At 58.1% G+C, this 17,636-nt stretch overlaps 1 protein-coding gene across 1 annotated transcript in view; it reads right to left on the bottom strand.

Annotated features, from left to right (window-relative positions):
• Nucleotides 1–326: 326 nt before the first annotated feature.
• Nucleotides 327–17,636, bottom strand: part of TNPO3 (transportin 3) — a 41,894-nt gene continuing 24,584 nt past the window's right edge. The window contains exons 6-23 of the mRNA XM_050901339.1: nt 16,799–16,974; nt 13,295–13,433; nt 11,465–11,611; nt 10,682–10,789; nt 10,188–10,279; nt 8,693–8,832; nt 8,388–8,579; nt 6,920–7,011; nt 5,907–5,983; nt 5,529–5,589; nt 4,927–5,067; nt 3,784–3,900; nt 2,814–2,908; nt 2,436–2,592; nt 2,046–2,213; nt 1,748–1,860; nt 692–783; nt 327–550 (exon numbers count right to left, since the gene is read on the bottom strand). Coding sequence (XP_050757296.1) covers nt 723–783; nt 1,748–1,860; nt 2,046–2,213; nt 2,436–2,592; nt 2,814–2,908; nt 3,784–3,900; nt 4,927–5,067; nt 5,529–5,589; nt 5,907–5,983; nt 6,920–7,011; nt 8,388–8,579; nt 8,693–8,832; nt 10,188–10,279; nt 10,682–10,789; nt 11,465–11,611; nt 13,295–13,433; nt 16,799–16,974 — 2,076 coding nt within the window. The 3' untranslated portion in view covers nt 327–550; nt 692–722. The remainder of the gene's footprint in view (nt 551–691; nt 784–1,747; nt 1,861–2,045; nt 2,214–2,435; nt 2,593–2,813; nt 2,909–3,783; nt 3,901–4,926; nt 5,068–5,528; nt 5,590–5,906; nt 5,984–6,919; nt 7,012–8,387; nt 8,580–8,692; nt 8,833–10,187; nt 10,280–10,681; nt 10,790–11,464; nt 11,612–13,294; nt 13,434–16,798; nt 16,975–17,636) is intronic.

Here is a 17,636-nt window from a genome sequence, read left to right as displayed (position 1 = left end):
GCGCCCCACCGGGGTTTTACCGAATCGCTTTTAAACCCCCATCTTTCCTGAAATAATTCGTAGTGGGTGGGTGTGTGGGTTTTGGGGTTTGGTTTTTTTTTTTTCCGTTTATTTTTCCACTTCACAGAAAGTTTTCTACTTCGCGCTCTTGTTTCGCTGCCGGGCAAAGCCGTCCTCCTCCGGTAGCGCTTCGGTTTTGCGTTGGGTTTTTTTGTGGGGTTTGGGTTTTTGTTTCGTTTCGCGTGGGGTTTTTTGTGTGGTTTTGGTTTTTTTTTTTTTGGTTTGGGTGGTTGTTTTTTTTTCCCTCCCCCCTCCCCCCCCCCCCTTGGTTTGTTTTCTTGTTTCAGTAGCCGATGTTCGGGAAGCGAATCCGCCGGGAAAGCGGGATCCTCGAGCCGTCCCTCCCGCGCGCGGGCGACGCCGGCCCCGGCTCTCCTGGCTGGCGGGAGGCGCTGGAGCGAGTGAAAGCCCTCGGCCGCGCCGAACTTTGCTGATTGTGGGACACGTTCGTGGTTTGCTTCGTTTCCTGTCTTCTAATTAAAAGACATTCCTGGGAGGGGGGAGAGAGGGGGTCCAAGTCCTTCTTCCCACGCCAGGTCGTGGCCCCACGGCCCCGTGGTTCCACCAACGTCACCGCGAGGCCGGGACACGGTCCCCTGCGGCCGCTCGGGGTCCCACCGCCGGCTCTTACCTGGGAGACAGGCGCCGTGCTGGAGCAGGAGCTATCGGAACAAGCGGGTGAAGTCCCTCAGAGCCCAGCAGACTTGTTTACATTCCTCAGCGCTGCAAAATAACGGGGGTGACATCAAGGGGGTGACATCAAGGGGGTGACATCAAGGGGGTGACATCAAGGGGGACGTTTGGGAAGCGGGGAAGGTGTCCTCCGCCCAAGCGCGGTGATGGCAGCGGGGACCGGGAGCACGGCAGCTCGGTTCGGAGACGGTGGGGGAGATGTAAGGGGGAAGCGTCGGGGCAGAAAGGGGCTCGGCAGCCCCCCGGCACCGTCCCCGGGTGCCGCTACGGCGGTGGCTGCCTGAGAGGAGCCAGCCGCTCCCGGGGATGAGCCCAGCAGGAGATTTGGGCTCCGGGATTTTTCCTCAGAGTCGGCTGCTCGCCGGGAGTGAGCCGGGCAGAGGGCGAGGGAGCGTTTTTGGGGGGACGGGGGGGGGTTTGAGCCACCCACGGTCCCCAAAGCGGCCGTGGCGGCACGGGCGGAGGGGAGGACAGCAGGCACCGGCTGGCAGCCGGCTGCCGCTTGCCGGGGTTGATCCTGCTCTCGCTCCGGGATCCGGCCCTCGGAGCAGCGCGGCCGGGAGCCGGTGAGTCAGAGGGCCGAGGAGATGGATGGCTTGGGAAAGCTGCCTGTGCCCCGGCGGGGAGGGATGCCGGCTGCGCGAGGGCTCAGGCAAGAGCAGAAAAACCTGTTCCGTGATGGAAAAGGCAACACGTGCCCTCCCCAAAGCAAGGCCTTCCGCAGCCCGTGTTGTACCGGGAACACCCTGGATGAGATATCCCAGCGGATACATCCCGGGACGCCGGGCAGAGGCTGGGGGTGATGTCCCACCAGCACGCCGGGCTCTTGCGGAGACGCTTTGGGGTCGCCGGAGGATAACCCACGGCAAGCAGCAGGTAGGGCTGAGCCTCGTAGGAGACGCGGGCGCAAAGCTCGCCGTCCCGGAGAGGGGCTCGGGCCCTCTTGGCTCTCGGCATCGCGCCCGGCCCGGCTCCGGCACGTCGGCACGCTCACCTCGTGACCTGCTTGTGGAAGTCCGTCAGCTGTTTGTGCGTGACTTGGATGGCTCCTCCCGTCGTTTCCTTTGGTAAACCCTTCAGCGAGTTCTCCAGCCAGCGACAAAACGTCTGCAGGAAGCAAGCGAAGGGAGAAGCTCGGGATACGGAGCCAAACCCAGCTCCCGCCTCCCGGCTTGGGGGAAGCTTTGGGATTTGGCTCTACCCACGTGTACGCCGGGACGGCTCCGGGGCTGAAGCCTGACCCCCCCCCCTGCTTCCCCGCGCCTTTTCGGGGTACAGCCCGGCCCTCTCACCGGCCGGTCGATCTGCATGATCTCCCAGAGCACCTCGGCGACGTCGGGCAGGGTGTACGGCGGGAGGCAGAAGCAGCACGTGTGCAGCAGTTGGTTGACGAGCTGCTGGCCCAGTTGGTTCATCACCTGACTGATGAGCTCCTTCCGCACCTCGAAGTCTTCCTCGTGCTGCGGGAGGAAGAAGAGGAGGGATGCGTGTGTGGGGGGGGGGAGAGGGCCGGTGAGCAGCGCCTGGGGACAGGGACATGCTGCTCCGCGCTCCGGGAGCGACTCCCAGAGCATCTCCGCCGGCAGCGGTGGAGGAACCGTGGCGGGGGACCACGGTGACAACCACGGAGGAGGACGGCATCCCCGACTCCGCGGAGGAAGACCGTCCGCGGGTCAACTCACGTCGTTGGCCACCCCGGTGTGGATGAGATCGCGCAGGAACTTCATGACGCTGCAGTTGGCGTCCCGGTGATCGAGGGTGGTGGCGGCGATGGCCCACTGCAGGATGGGGATCATCACCTGGCTGCGTAGCAAGGTGACGGGGCTGCGCTGGATAAACCTGGCCGGGCAGAGGACGGACAGACGGACGTTACCGGCGCTTCCCTGGCTTCTCTGCACCCTGCCTATCCCCCCCCTCCCCCGGGGCTCTGTCTGCCGGCAGGAAGGCAGGACCCTGCCTTCTCCCACCCACCCACGGAGACGGGAGCGCTCCCATGGGTGCAGGGGGGCGGTCGGGGTGTCCTCACGGAGCAGGAGAAGGTGACAGGAGAGCGCGGGTACCTGGCTGCTAGTCGGAAGAGGTCGTCCACGGTGTCCGGGTGGTTCTGAAGGCCGTTGGGCTGCTCTAGGAGTTGGAAGGTGGGTATGCATAGCGCCTAGGAGAAGGGTCGTGAGGATCCGTTAGTAATTAGCTACGATTATCTCGTAAACCGCCCTTCTCTCTGCAGGGAGATTTCCAGCACGGAGCACACCGGCGTGGATCAGACCCTGGTTTCTCCTCCCGACAGCCACCGCCACAGCCGAAAAGGGCAAGGTTTGGAGCTCTCCTCCCGACGGGGTGTACGCGCCCCCGAGGCAGCAACGCCTTCTTCAACGACCGGCTCCTCCAACGAGAAACCGCTTCCCCAGTTCTGCTTTAACCAAAAACTTCTCCTCCTTGGTTTTGTTCAGCCAGCCACCAACTTCGGCAAGGGCAGAGAGGTGGTGGGACCAGCCCAGGTTTGCGGTGGGAACTGCTCTGCTTCATGCAAACCCTCCGGGGAAATAAGAAGGGCAGCGAAGGTGGCGAAGGGTCTGGAGAACAAGTGCTGTGAGGAGCGGCTGAGGGAACTGGGGCTGTTTAGCCCGGAGAAAAGGAGGCTGAGGGGAGACCTTCTCGCTCTCTACAACTACCTGAAAGGAGGCTGTAGCGAGGTGGGGGTCAATCTCTTCTCCCAAGTAACAAGCAATAGGATGAGGGGAAATGGCCTCAAGTTGTGCCAGGGGAGGTTTAGATTGGACATTAGGAGAAATTTCTTCACTGAAAGGGTTATCGAGCACTGGAACAGGCTGCCCAGGGAAGTGGCGGAGTCACCATCCCGGGAGGGATTGAAAAGACGTGTAGACGTGGCACTTAGGGACGTGGTTTAGTGGTGGACTTGGCAGCGTTAGGTTTACGGCTGGACTCGATGATCTGAAGGGTCTTTTCCAACCCAAACGGCTCTGTGATTTGGATACGTGGGAACCAAACCCGTCGGCTCTCAGCACCCACCTGCAGCATGTCGAGCAGTCCCTGCCGGCAGCCCTCCTCCATGCCGTACTCGTCCACCAAGATGCTGCCCAGGTAGAGGAAACAGGAGTGCTGGTGCGCCCGGTACACGTTCACCATCTGCGGGGAGACCCCACACCGCCTGGCACCGCGAACGCTGCCTGCCCACCGCCAGCACCGCTGCCTGCCCACCGCCAACACCGCGGGCGGCGGCGGGTCTGCCACAGAAACTGCTGCGGCCGTTGCCGACAGAAAAATCCCTCCGTGCTGCTCGCTGGGGCCCGTCGGCTGCAGGATCCGGCCGGGAACCTGGCAGCTCCCCTGCCACCGCCGGGGATTTCCTCGGCCAGCCCTACGCTTCCCGAAGGGTTGGACCTACCGCAGAGCCCCCGAACCAGCCGCACCCCGGGGGCACGGTGATCCTCCCGGCTTCCCGACGGCGAGGGGCCGTAGCCCCCAGCTCCGATCCACAGGGGAGCCACGGAAGGGTGAAGCCGTACACCCGTTACCTCCCACCGCTCCGGCCAGGGACGCTGCCCACCGGATCTGCCCGACAGTCCCACCTTCTCTGCGAGAAAGAGCTGCTCTCGTCGCGTGCCGAGACGATGTCCCAGCCTGCTTGGCCCTTCGCCCAGCGCCGCGGCGGGCAGGGGAAGCCCTGAAATACTCGCTCAGGTCTGACCTTGCACTTGGGAGCGCCGCCGTGCTGCGGCTCCCAGAGCCAAGGCAGCTTCCCCTCGCTTTTGATCCTTCCTTAGCCCAGCGGAAGCACCGAGCAGAGCGGGGGACACGGAGCAGAGCAGGGGACACCTAACATCAGGCTGAGAGCTACCTCTCCGAGGAGTCGCACCACGCGGAGTTTCATGCCTACCTTTTAAATCACAGATACAACCGCAGGGCTCCCACAGCCTGCGGAGCGTCAGGCAGGCAGAGCTCAGCCCTTCCCTGCAGCTCAAAAGCTCTCTCTACCCCCCAAGGGTTTACGTAGGAACTCCCCAGACTGCCGGCATTCACCGCAGCGCTTTCCAGCGCCGGTTCCTGCCCGGCCGCACATCGGCAGCCAGTTTTTCCTGCTCCAAGCCCGGGATCGTGGCGTCCCCACAAAGGCGTCGAGTGAGCGGGGTTTCTCGGCGGCGGGCTCCGTACCTGGGTGACGAGCGGTTGCAGCAGGGCGGCAGAGCCTTTGCCCACGCAGCGGACGGCGAAGCGCAGGCACCGGCAGCACCGTTCCACGATGCGGTTATCGGCACTGTGTTTGTTCAGGGTCTCCGACAGCACGGGCCAGATCTGAGCGTAGATAGACAAGAAGGGGTTAAAGCTGAACCGGGGGACGCAGCGGACCCCACCACACCACCGTCCTCCTAGCCGAAAAACGCCCAAATCCCCGTACGGTCAGGCAGATGCCGCTCGGGTCCCAAAACCAAGAGGCGCCTGCGTTATGGGACGTGTAAATTAGCTCCGTGTAGGAGTGACGAGCTCAGAGTGGTTTAACAGCGCCGGTGCAGCGCTGCAAACATTCCAAGGGCAGAGAAATTAAAGCGCCCGGGACATTTCCAGAGCCAATTCCCCTTCCAAGGGTTTGAAGACCCAAATCCATCCCTCCCCGGCACCGCGCAGCCCCAGGCAGAGGTGCCGTCGGAGGTGTGGATCTGCCGGGGATCGCAACCGAAGCGACGGCCCGGTACGACACCCCCGTCAATCCCCCCCGCAGAGATTCCTTCCCCGAATCCCGACCCGTTGGCACTTACTTCCTGAATGACTTTTTGGCACGGATGGATCTGTCCATTTTCTACAATGGGGTTGGTGTGTCTGTGAAAAGCACCAAAGGGTTAACGGTATTTTTATAGATATATATGGTTTTTTTTCTTCTAACCGGTCAGGTTTTGCATTTAAAGCCGAGGAAACGGGCCGGAGCCTCAAGCACCCGCCGAGGCTGCGGGAAAGGGACCAGAAATCGGTTTAGAAGAGCTGGGGAACCTTGAACTTGGTGAAGCAGCAGCAGCTTCCAGGCCGTTCCTCGCGGGGCCAGGGGGAAACGAGCCGTGATTTAAGTCTCGGGGTGAGCAGCTTTGCCTCCCGTGCCGAGGAAGCCCCTGCACAGGCTGTCCCGGCCCCTCCTTCCTTACCGAAATATGACAGCGAGTCGATCCAGGGGCACGGTAGGGTCTGAGGAGAGGCCGTTGCTTGGCTCCTGAGAGAGCAGCTAGAAAACAAAGGGAAAACGATGGGATTTCAGGACCGCAGGCAGCCCCGTTTCCCAGGGAAGACGGACTAAACGCTGCCTGGACCCCGGAACCCCCCCCGGCAGCACCTTCACATCCCCTTCGGGCCAAAGCAGAGCAGCTATCTCCTCAAACCTCGCCCAGGACCTAGGCAGCTCCTCGCCTCAGCCACACGCAGGGAGGTTACTCTGAGAGCTCAGAGTGGTTTCTCTTTTTGTCCTCTCCGCATCCGGAGCCTACTCAAAGGGGTCTCTGAAGGAGAAGGGAGCAGGGCGAGAGGTGGAAGAGAAGCCTGCCAAGGGGCGAGAGCTGCTAGGAGCGGGCAGCGCTGGCAGGAGGAGCTCTCAAGAACCACTCTTGTGCAGCTACAGCTCATCCTGAAAAGACCGAGGACGTGCGCGTCCCTTCTTGAGGCTTCCCTCCCTCTCCCCGCCATTCTCCGAGGTTTCTAACTCTCCGTTATCCTGGATCTGCCCGGCAAGGTCACCAGGGCCACCACGTTTTTGGGACAGCCAGAACGTGACCTTCTGGGGCCACGTGCCCCACAGGGAAGTCAAGTTGCCACGTTCGCCAGCCCGGCGAGGCGGGGTGAAAGCTGCCTGCTGCGCTCGGGGTGGGTTCGGGAAGGCTCGTTGGCTCCCGGCACATAAACTGATTTCTAGGGACCGTTTTCTTCCCATTTAACCCATTACACGCTCTACCAGCTAGGTAATGTCTCAGCCAGGAGAGACTCTGGGATAATACGGTGTCGGTCCTGGACTCCTCGTACGCCTCTGGCTTTGAGGACACACAATTCCCGCAGCAGATCAAGCCACCGGGCGAAGACGGAGCCACGGCAGCTTGACGGCCTCCGATCCGTCCCATCCAAACCGGCGACGGACAAGGAGCACGTTACCGCAGCTCCAACCGGGACGTACCTTCTTCAGCGCCATCACTTGTACGGCGCAGAGTTCACTGAGGCATTCTGCTATCTTCTCCAAGGGGAGCCTGGCGAGGACCAAGGCTGTCCCTGAAAAGCAAGAGGAGACAAGCTCAGGAGCAGGAACGCAGCGTAGGAGCACGGTCGGTGAAAGGCAACACGAGCGAGGTTTCCAAACAGGCCCTGCCCGCAGCCTGCCACCGACCCTGCCTGCGTGCAGGCAGGGAGCGAGCACGACTCCGGGGCGAAGGCAGGGACTGCTTCCCGAGACGGGAAGATGTTTCTCTGCAAGCTTGAACCCGACTCTTCGGTTAAACCAGACACCAAGATACTTTCTGCGAGGCGGAAAGGAGGAAGGGATGCCGGCACGTGGGAGCAGGGGGATGATCTGAAGGCAGACGGACATCGCGAACGCATCTGGGCACCCCGGCGCGTCCCCGCGCCGTCCTTGTCCCTGCCCAGCAGCACCACGAGGTCCGTGGAAGTTTCTTTCGTCCCGCAGCTAAGGCATTTCGGGGCTGCCACAAAAACGAACTACGAAGACGAGCGCTTGAGCCGCTCCCCACCGCCACACCGCGGCATCCCGCTCCGAGGCAGGAGGAGCACAGCCACCCCACGTCGGAGGTGCTGGCAGACCGCAGGGCCGGGGCTGACGGCAACACCGGGAGGAAAAAATTCTCCCCGGCTCCCGTATTCGTCGCGTTGTTCGTCCTTTTAAAGAAGGAGGAGAAAATACTTGGTGGCGGGGAGAGGAGCAGCTCAGAAAGCGTGGCTAATGCTGCCTGCATCGACACGTGAGCGCAAACAAGTGAAAAAACACGAGTTTTGTCTCTTTAGTCGCACACCCCGACTGCACAGCCGCAATAAGGCTCCCTTGGCACAAGCTCCGGAGCTGCTCCATTTTTAAAGGTTTCGGAAGCGCTCAAATCCGTCGGGAATCTTTGAGGCCCGGACACCAGTCCTGCACGCCCACGAAACCAGCCGTGGTTGAAGAGGCACACGATGCCCAACAGCCAAAGGCCCGGTGCGAAGCGAACGCTCTGACTGCGGGCTGGAGTGGAAAAACGACATTCTTGTGCCCAAACTGTCTCTAAAATGACAAATACGTGCCATTTTCCACCCTCTGCGCGCAGCAGCCGATTTCCAAGTGTTTGGATATAGCAGTAACCCATCGCTAGCGTGGCTGTGAGCGTTTCAAATGTTTTGGTTTTTTTTTTTTTTTCCCCTGCATTTCGAGTTCAGAGCAGGGACGGAGATAGCTTATAAACCCAGAGAGGATCTCTTGCTACCTCCTGCCCCAAGCGAGCTCTTGAGAAGACCCTAAACGTGGACACGTGGAGTGCCTCAGGGCAAACCGAGTCGCTCTTGCCTAAGAGAAACCATGTGAAAATGGGGTTGCAGCATCCGCGGCGAGTGATTTCCCCCCCCCCAAAAAAAAACCCCACCGTCAGCTTTTCCGTACGCACCCTTCAGGAGCCCCACAGCAGCCTCCGGAGAGAGCGTGAAGGAGTCGAGGGAACGGGCTATCTCCAGCAGCCCGTTAAAGTGCTGAGCCATGTGGTCCCGGCATACCGAGCAGATATTGTGGATGGCTTTGGCCGCCGCCGAGGCCAGCCGCCTGTCGCACAGACCTTTCATCAAATAACCCAGCACGGGATCTGAGGAGGAAAAGAAAACAAACAAAAAAACCCCCAAAAACGGGGTGAGGAGGGGTCCCGGGGACCAAAGTCGCCGCAGGGCAGAGGGGTGACGTGGCGGGAGGGGGGCTCACCCAGGAACTGCGGGTTTCTGTCCACCACCTCGCTCATCTCTCCCACCAGCTCGATGCTGGTGTAGCGGACGGCGGTGTGCACCGTCTCGGGGAGGCGAACAACCCCTTCCAGCACTTCCACCAGGGTCGGGTTGTTCTCCCTGCGGGGAAAAAGGCAGCCAGCTTAAGTTCCGAGGCGGCTCCCGCATCGTTTTTACAGAGCAGCTGGTTTTATTGAACCTGACCGACTGCCGCGTCGCTCGGAATCAGCCAGGCAAACCCCGCAGCCGTGGCGCGCTGCGTAGCTGGGATGTGGGCTGGTGGGGGGCTCAGGGCTGTTGGAGCTGGGATCCAGACGCGGAGCAGCCTCCAGCCTTACCGAACAGAGCAGGAGAAACTGAATACCTCCAGTAAAAGTGCTCGTGGCACAAGAGCAAAGCTCATTAATCCCCTGGGGACTGCAGAAAGCCAGAGGAGCCCGTTCCCAGCGAGGGAGGGTGCTGTCGGGTGAGGCCCGGGCTCCCTGCAGCCCACGTCGGTGGCAGGGCTCCGGTTCGCCCGGCACCGTCTGCCCTCTCACGGCAAGAGCGGAGCCAAGCTCGGTGGGGTCACAGGGCGAGCAAGAATCTCGTGGGACACGCTGGCGGGGAGCGGACTCCCCCGTGCTCCAGCAGCGCAAGGCCAGGAGAGGCTCTCGGAAACAAAGCGGAAATAAAAACCGAAGATAAAAAAACGAGAGAGAGCAGCCTTGACATAGATAAGGGGAGCCAGCGAGCGTAGAGCGATCGTGGTGACTCCTCCAGCGATCGTGGTGACTCCTCCAGCCTCCCGGGGAAGGGAGGCACGGCGCTCCCAGCCCGGTGAAGGCCAGCCGGGCTGTCCCACCGCATCAGCGCGGCTGTCGGCACGCCGAAGGACTCACCGCAGCTCTCACCGCCCTGGATCTTAGCTGTCGATGCTTCCGCTACAACTAATCGGGGAGGAAAGGCGCTTCCAGAAAGTGATTTAACCTTCCCTAAAGGTGTCTGGGAAAACTCTACTTGGAGGTGGAAGGATCTGGATGCGGAAGATCCCAACCAACCAGCCTAGGCAACAACGCTTTGCTTTCAGGAGATAACATAAGGGGAAACAAACCCTTATCCTGTTTTACCAGGGCTGAACTCAAGTGTGTGGCATTAAAGTCCCCCAGGCAGGCAGAGAGGAGACCTGAGAAGGTCCAACTGCTTCACGCAGCCCCAGCTCCGTCCTGGACCCGTAATTCCTGGCCAGGAAGCGGAGATCTCAATCCTTGGGCTACAGGACCGCCCCATCAGCACGGGGTGCTGCGCTGCGGCAGTACGGACCACGTACGCTGAGGACTATCTGAAACGAAGCGTGGTTTTTAAACGTTCCTGCCTGGGAAAGCACGTTCCTAGGAGTGTCCTTGGGATAGCTGCGGTGCCTCTGCAAAGCTCACTTGGAGGCAACGCCTGACCTCCCAGCCCTTACAGACACGAGCGGGATGGTCAACACTCACTGGTCAACGCTCTTAGCTATGGAGGCCATGATGAAGAGGACAGCTTCCGTCACCTCCCAGGGTGGATTCCCATCCTTCAGAGTCGCATAAAGCTGCAAGAAAGAGAATCAGTCGCAAAAGAAGCTACGAACACAGCTCCGGGGGCATGCGGTCACGAATCCCACCCTGCGAGATCGCCCCCCCACTCCTCACCTCCTCCCGCACCCCTGACATACCGCACCCCAGGCGTGGACCTGCACAAACCCTCACGTTCCACAGACCACCCCGCTGTTTTGGGGACCACGGTCCCTTTCCCCAGCTAGTACCCCAAAATGTGAGGCCTCCTGCTTCACCCAGAACAGTCCCCGCCACCCGCTTCAAGACACGATTGCTTCCTTGCGCCCGAGGAGACGACGCGTGCGACCTCCTCCCCACCCCGAAGGCCACCGGGGCTCGGCTACCCTCCCGCGCAGCGACGGCTGCCAGCGTGCCTCGCGATGCTCCCGCAAACCCACCTGAGCAAAACACTCCACCGATCCCACCAAGAAGATCAGGTCTTTCACCAGGTCCGAGACTCGCATCCGGAACTCCCCAAAGTCGTCCGTCTCCTCTGGGACACCCTCCTAACAGAGATGAGGGAGAGCAAAAGGGTGAGAGCAGCTCAGAGAAAGCCGAGTTGCCACTCACCCGCAGCTAGGACGAGACAAAGCAAGTCCATTTTCGAGAAGAGATCCATCATTCCTGCCCTCCTCTCCCCAGATCAAGCGACCGAAGGGGATTCGAAGGAGAGCCGCGCACAAAGAAAACGCTGACAGCCTGAACGGACGCTGCGTATTCCTGCTCTGAGACGCAGGTGAAGGGATGGAAATCAAGGGGATGAGGAGCCTAGGCAGAGACGGAAGAAGGATAAAGCATCCCGGACTTCAAGGAGGAAGATGACAGCACTGCGGCTAGCGAGCTGGGCAAGCTTTATTCCAACAAAAACGCCCCTGAGCAGGGGACAACGCTTCTCTCCGCAGCTCTCGAAACGGGAATCACCCGGGGGGAGGCGGGAGAGGGTCATCCGCAGCAACTAGACGCCAGAAAGCTCTGTTAGAACACGAACCGACTTAACGAAGAGAGGTTTAACACAGCAATTTTTAATCGCTCTCAGTCCTCTCTCTGCAATTACTGCGACTGCAGAACTGTCCCCTGCAGAGCCCTATAGCTGTGGAGAGCCATCGGCACGCAGCAGCGAGGACAGACACCTCCCACCGCCCCGGCTGCCTCCAGAAGAAACAAAGCAAACGCAGCCTTACGTGGTCCGAGTCAAGCTGGCAGTGTCTGGCTAGAGCGTGGAGAAGGCGCTGGATGTAGGCTTTGAAGATGCTGTGGATGACTGCATCGTCTGTTTTGTAGAGGTGCTCCCCCAGTCTGTACCAGAAGTTAAATGAAATTTCTACCACCTGTTTAGAAAGAAAAATTCAGCATCTTGTTAGCGACAGAGCGGGGTTTGGTTGGGTTTGGGTTTTTTTTTTTCTCTACCCTGCTGGTGCTCCTGACAGCGCGGTGGGGTACCACAGATTGCCGTCGGTGCCGCTTCATCACGCGATGATGAAAGGCGGACCGGTTCCCCCCGCCGCCAGCTTCGCCGATCTCCTCTGCTGCTTGTCACTTAATAAGGGATTTGAAACCCACCGAGTTAAATCTGAAAACCTGTCACCAGCCCTCAGCAGTAAAGCCTCTGCTCTGCAAAATTAACACTGAAGCATAAGAACCGTCTCTCGCTTCAAAGCCTGGACATCACCTCGCTTCACATCAGTCAAATCTGCCAGCAAGAAGTTTGTTATCTCCCCGACCCGATTCCTGCCCTTGCTCAGGCATGAGGAGGTGTTTAACACACGGCCTGCCCCAACGAGCTACGCGGCATTTTGCTGCTTGCAGGTACGCTGTCGTCACCGGAGAGCCACAGCGGTGGAAGAGTTTGCCCGCCTAGAGCTGATCCTCACCGCCCGTCCGTTTCGTGGTGTAACCACCCTGATGGCCGGCGCGGGGTGCACACAGGCTTGTGAGGGGGACAGCAACCCCAGAGAGGAGCAAACATCTCCAAGAGAGCAGCTCAGGCTGGAAGGGGACGTTGCTCCAAACGTAGCCTCTTTATTAAGTGCGGTTAATTGCAGGGAAAAAAAAAAAAAACCGAGCGCAGCTTTTTTTCAGGAGCAGCTGCAGAGCTTCAAGTTTTCCTCAGCATCGCTGGCACGGGACAAGGTCACGCCCAAGGGAGATTGAGTTTAACAGACCCGGAAAGGGGACTAAAAGAATCACCGAGTCCCAAGCAAGCACCACAGAGACCTGATGAAGCGCAGCTACTCCACAATTTCCACGGCAAACAAGCCCCGAAGGGCTGCATCGCAGCAGCCGTCGTTTCTCAGCTAACTCACCTGCCGCTTCTCGGGTCTGATGTACTTTTCAGGGCTCTGAAAGCTTCTGGAGAGAGGGCGCTAGCTCGTTCCCTCCCCACCACCCATCCATCGCTTCCAGGGCTGCATCCCTCCCCCAGCGGGACCTTAAACGCGGAGGGAAGGAAGGGAGAGCACCCCAGCAAATCCCAGCTGGCACCTCCCTGCTCCCCCTGTCAGATTTAGCAGGGCAACCCCTCCGTGAAAGAACCTCCGTCCGCTGAACACAGACCCAAGTCAGCCCGGGATCAGCTACTGGGATTCAGCTAACAGTTTTGGAAGAATAAAAGAGGGGTTTAAAAGGAGACCGCACCTTAAATACAACGTTCTGTATTTAAGGGAGGACGGTCGGGGAGCTTTGATGCAAAACAGCATTTAACTTACTTAGAGGGTAAAGTTACCATGAGCTACACCGCAATCCCCGCAAAGCTTAAAGCTGGCAAGAAAATAACGGAGGCTTTCAGAGCTGTACTCGCAGCCTGACACGTCCAGGACGTTGGGAAAGGGAAGCCAAGCCAGATTTCTGCATCAGGAAGGCAGAGCAGGCGTTTCAAGGCCAGCAGCTCGCAGGAACCGAAGCCTCCCAACCACGTGGCAATGTAAGAGAAAGGTTTTTCCACTGACTCAGCTCTGGGCGAGCGAGATTTGGCGATAGGGGTGAGAAGAGGAAGACGGGTAAACCTCACTCACCTCGTACTGCGGGTGACCCGCACATATCAGCAGCAGCTCCAGCGTCCGCAGGTCACCCAGCCCTTGGCCCGGCGTACAAACGATTTTATCTAGGAACGTCTCGCACAGCTCGGTGAAAACACGGCAATAATTGAGCACCCTGGTGAAGAAAAAAAAAAGCCAGGGTACAAGTCAGAAAGCTCTTCCACACGGGACCAGATATCCCAGCCCAGGAGAGGTTTGGTCCGTGCAGGTAACGTGCCCTGGAGCCTCGTCTCAGCCCAAGAAATACCGACTTCTGCTTTAGCTTTCCGTCAGCAGTTGGGAAACACTTAAATAGGGGAACTTGGCTTTATTCAGAGGTAGGTGAAAACACTGAGTTCCAATAAGCAAATCTTACGAAATTTTCATATTACCCACAGCATCTGAGAAAAAAAAAAAAACTTCTCCAAAACCACAGCATCGGGCAACAAAGCACAGGACGTCTGCTACAAAACAGCTTGAGTCTAATTCGGCGCCCGGAAGGTGCCACGTTTCAGAAGGCAAAGATACAAACCTACTTCAAAAATAAACCCAGGATGCCCCTTTTTCTACACAGGGGACAGCGCCGCGTAAAAACACAGCTGGCTCTTAAGACAAAAACGGTTTGGTGGCTGAGCTGAACTACCAGCTTTACTCTGCGTTAAAGACTGCGGAACCAGAGAGGAGCAGCGAACATCCTGGAGCCACAGCACGGTGTGCTGGAGCAAGGACGGCTTCAAACCAAGGGCTGCTCCTCCCCGATAAAACAACCTCAAACCAGGGATTTAGGGGAGAGGTCTGAGATAAGCCATCAGTCCTGGGCTTTGATTTTTAGTATTCCTGTTCCGGGCAGGTTTAGGAAATCCTAAAGCAAGATGCATCCAGAGGTGTGCTGCAAACACACCTTAAAGCCTGTCTTAAAGACGGAGGCGAGTCCCCGCCACGTGAGATTTTTTTTTTTTCCTTTTCTTTTATCCCAAAAGGCTTCGCCCTTTACGCAACCCGCCAGCTCCGCAGCGTAACCCCAGGAGCGGATCAAACACGCCGAGGTGTCGCCAGCGCCGTCAGCAGGGCCTTTCTACGATACCTGGAAGCGTTTAGGGGCGACTACCTTCTCCGACAGCGACTGGCGAACAGATGCCGCCGATTATACCGTGCCCCAGGAATTCCTGAAGATGAAAGCTTTGGCGTTTTTCAGAAAGTCACAGACCGAAGAGATGCTATTGCAGAGTCAATCTCACCAAGCAGAGAGGATATTATAACAAACTTCTGCATGCCTGACGACCGAAGACTAATTCTATTAGCGTTAAAGAGAAGGATAAACAGGAACAGATGCTACTACGATTTTTGATTTCAAAAGGGCTAACTTTGAAGAGTAACTACTCGTTTCGCTGGCGGAAATCTCATTTAACGCGGCAGAGGTTTGGAATTTCCTTAAGTCAAAGGCACGTACGTTATCTGGGCTTTGCACCCCAAGCTGACAGGAGGGGAGGGGGTGGGTGGGATACGCTTGTTGAGTTCTTGAACTTCAGTCATCTGAAAAGGCTCCGCAGCGAGCCAAGCGCCTCCAAGCAGCTGAAGGGCCGGCAGGGAGGAGGACTGAAAAGCAGACAGCTGGATTTTGCAAGGCGAGACGAGCAGAGATCAAGCGAGAATTGCCAGAAGCCAAACCAGTGCCAGACCCTGCCAAGGACGGTCCCAAAAACAGCGCGGGATTTTTTCAGCTGCAATAAACAGCCGGTGGAATTGCTGCGCGCTGAAGACACCGGCGCAATTAAAGATCTCTAAATTAAATGCGCAGCTCGAACTACGTGAACGCGCATCAGTTTTCACTACTGCGGCTGAACAGGAGGGGCGAAGGCAGGAGGAGGGGGAGGCTGTTTAGAAGCGAGGATCTGCTTTTACCTCCGGGCTGGAAGGAGCGGGGACCGGCTAACTGCCATCCCAGGAGTCAAAAAATCCGACACCGGACATCTGTCCTACGGCTTCACCGCCGGTCTTGCGGTTTCCGTCAACGGCAACGCCTCGCGCAGCCACAAAACGCGCTCGTATTTGGCAACGGGGACAGAGGGTCTGGCAAATACGGGCCAGTTCATCTGCCCTCAGCAGCACGAGCAAGTTCCTACGTAGTTTTCCAATGGAAGTTGGAGGGAAATGGGCTAAACGCAACAGGGGGTTACCAACAACAGATTGGGCCCACCTAATTCTTATCGGTAATGTTTTAAACTAGGAGAAACGGAGCGGAGCAGATCACGGTGTCACATAGAAACTGGTTAAACTGGGTAAAGCACAGTTGAGGGAAGGGATGAACAGTTGGCTAGCGGGGTGGTTAGCAGGCTGTGCTGAAGAGGAAATACCGGTTTGGTGCTAGGGAGGTTCCAGATCAATCTCACAACTGATCTTGTCTGCGTTCGTTAGCGACAGCCACATAAAAAAGGAAGAGCGAGCGCTAATGGTGTTTGCTGATAAAGCTGGGACGCAGTTTCTGTGCAGAAGAAGAAAGAAAACCACCTGAAAAGTTCTGACGAGTTGCGGATGGACTCGTCAGTCACAGGACGACCAAAACGCCGACACCGTGAGGTGACGAGAAAGGCAAGAGATGTCAGGCAAGGCGTCGCCTGCACACGGGGATGCCACGATGCCAGCGCACAGGAGCGAGATCCCTCCCGCAGCGGCACGAACCTCTCAGGCCCTTGTGCTCAAGGAAACTACGTTCGGAATGGGAACACTACGGATCCCCCAGGGAAAAGAAAGGCATCTCAGGACTGAAAGAGCTGGGCTTGTTTACGCAAACTCGAGGCTGGCTGCTTCCTACCTATAAATGCGGCCGGCAGTAAGCACCAGCGGGGCAGCTAGTCACGTTAAGACAACGTTGGCAAAAGAGAATAGGCGTGAACCGGCCTAGAATCAACCGAGGCTGGAGATCAGAGGGTTCCCAATCAGAGCAGGAACGTTTCGTAGCAGCCAACACGCGTGAAGCGCTGGTTTCAACGTGCTTGATCGAGGTGTGAAAGCAACAGTTTCTTGTAAGTCAAGAATGAGGGGCTGTTGACCCAGCTGGCACATCCAGTCCTCTTTCCATCGGGAACAGCCGAGCCAGGCAGGGACATTTGTAGAGAGGAGGCAGCAGGAGCAACAGGGCGCTTCTAAACTCTTATTTTAAGGCTGGTAACGCATCAGCTGCACCTCAGGATGCTTCCCTTGCGCTCCGCCGGCTCCAAGGAAGACCAAGCATCCCAGCAAGCCCGGTCTGGTGACAGCCTAACTCTCTGTCAAAGCCTGAGCTCAGCGCACACGCCTGGAGCACAAATCGGCGCACCAAGGGCGAGGAAGTCGTTTGCTCCCTCGTCTTCGTTCAACAAACACTTATTTGCATAAGAGACTTCAGAGCGCCGCACGCAAACACCGCGGATTCCAAAAATAACCGCAGACAGACACCGTGACAGTTAATTACGGTACCTCTCCTTCCTTCCCGGGCACAGCCACGGCTGTAAGTTCACTTACTTGTCTAGGTCCTCGCGTGCTACAGCCATGTGATAGGCACTCTCAAGAGTGAGGACGCCCTGGAAAAGCTGCAGGGCCAGGGGAAGGTTCGTCTCCACGTTCTCGATGGCGTAGAGGGCTGAGCACACGCAATCCGAAGCGGCTTCGTGGAGGTTGGATGATGTCTTGTCTTGTTGCTGCAAGAAAGAAGAAGCAGAAGAGCCCGGTGATTATATACACAAAACGAGATGGTAATGGAAAAACTAGTCTTTCGTTGTTCCTGAAATACTTTGTAGAGTTTCTGCACAGCCACAGCTCCCAACAACTCACTCCTGCCAGCCCTGCAAAGCCTGTGCTGCTCTACCACCGCGGACACTTGAGGTCAAAACCGACCCTCCACAGCAGGACCCCACCGAGTCTTCCTTGGGAGAGGCAATCACAGGAGGAAAAACGCCAACCGAAATCCACGGCAGTTCAGAAGGAAAGAAAACGTTGTGCTGCTCGTTAGCCTGGCTGGGCCATAGAATATCTGAAGTTGGAAGGGACCGGGAAGGATCATCGGGTCCTCGGTGAAGACGGAGACGAGGTTTCTCACACGGACGTGTGAAATATTTATCGGTGTGATGGTCTGAGAGCGAACAAGTGGATTTCAGGCCCCGCCTGGCAGACGTTTACAGCGATTGTGCAAGGCTGGTTTAGCAGGCGCCTTAATGGCTCCCGTGGAGCCCTGAGCAATTAAGGAGCGAGACAAGACTGGCATACTAAGGAGGAGGAGAGAGCAAACGGCGAAGCGCAGAGAGGAAACAAAGGAGCAGTAACTCTGCGCGTGCCTCTGTGTGTCCTTTCACACGAGGCCTCA

Source organism: Gymnogyps californianus, chromosome 1 (assembly GCF_018139145.2).
Source record: "Gymnogyps californianus isolate 813 chromosome 1, ASM1813914v2, whole genome shotgun sequence".
Lineage (NCBI taxonomy): Eukaryota > Metazoa > Chordata > Aves > Accipitriformes > Cathartidae > Gymnogyps > Gymnogyps californianus.
Note: the sequence above shows the minus strand (reverse complement) of the source record. Positions and strands in the feature narration are given on the sequence as shown.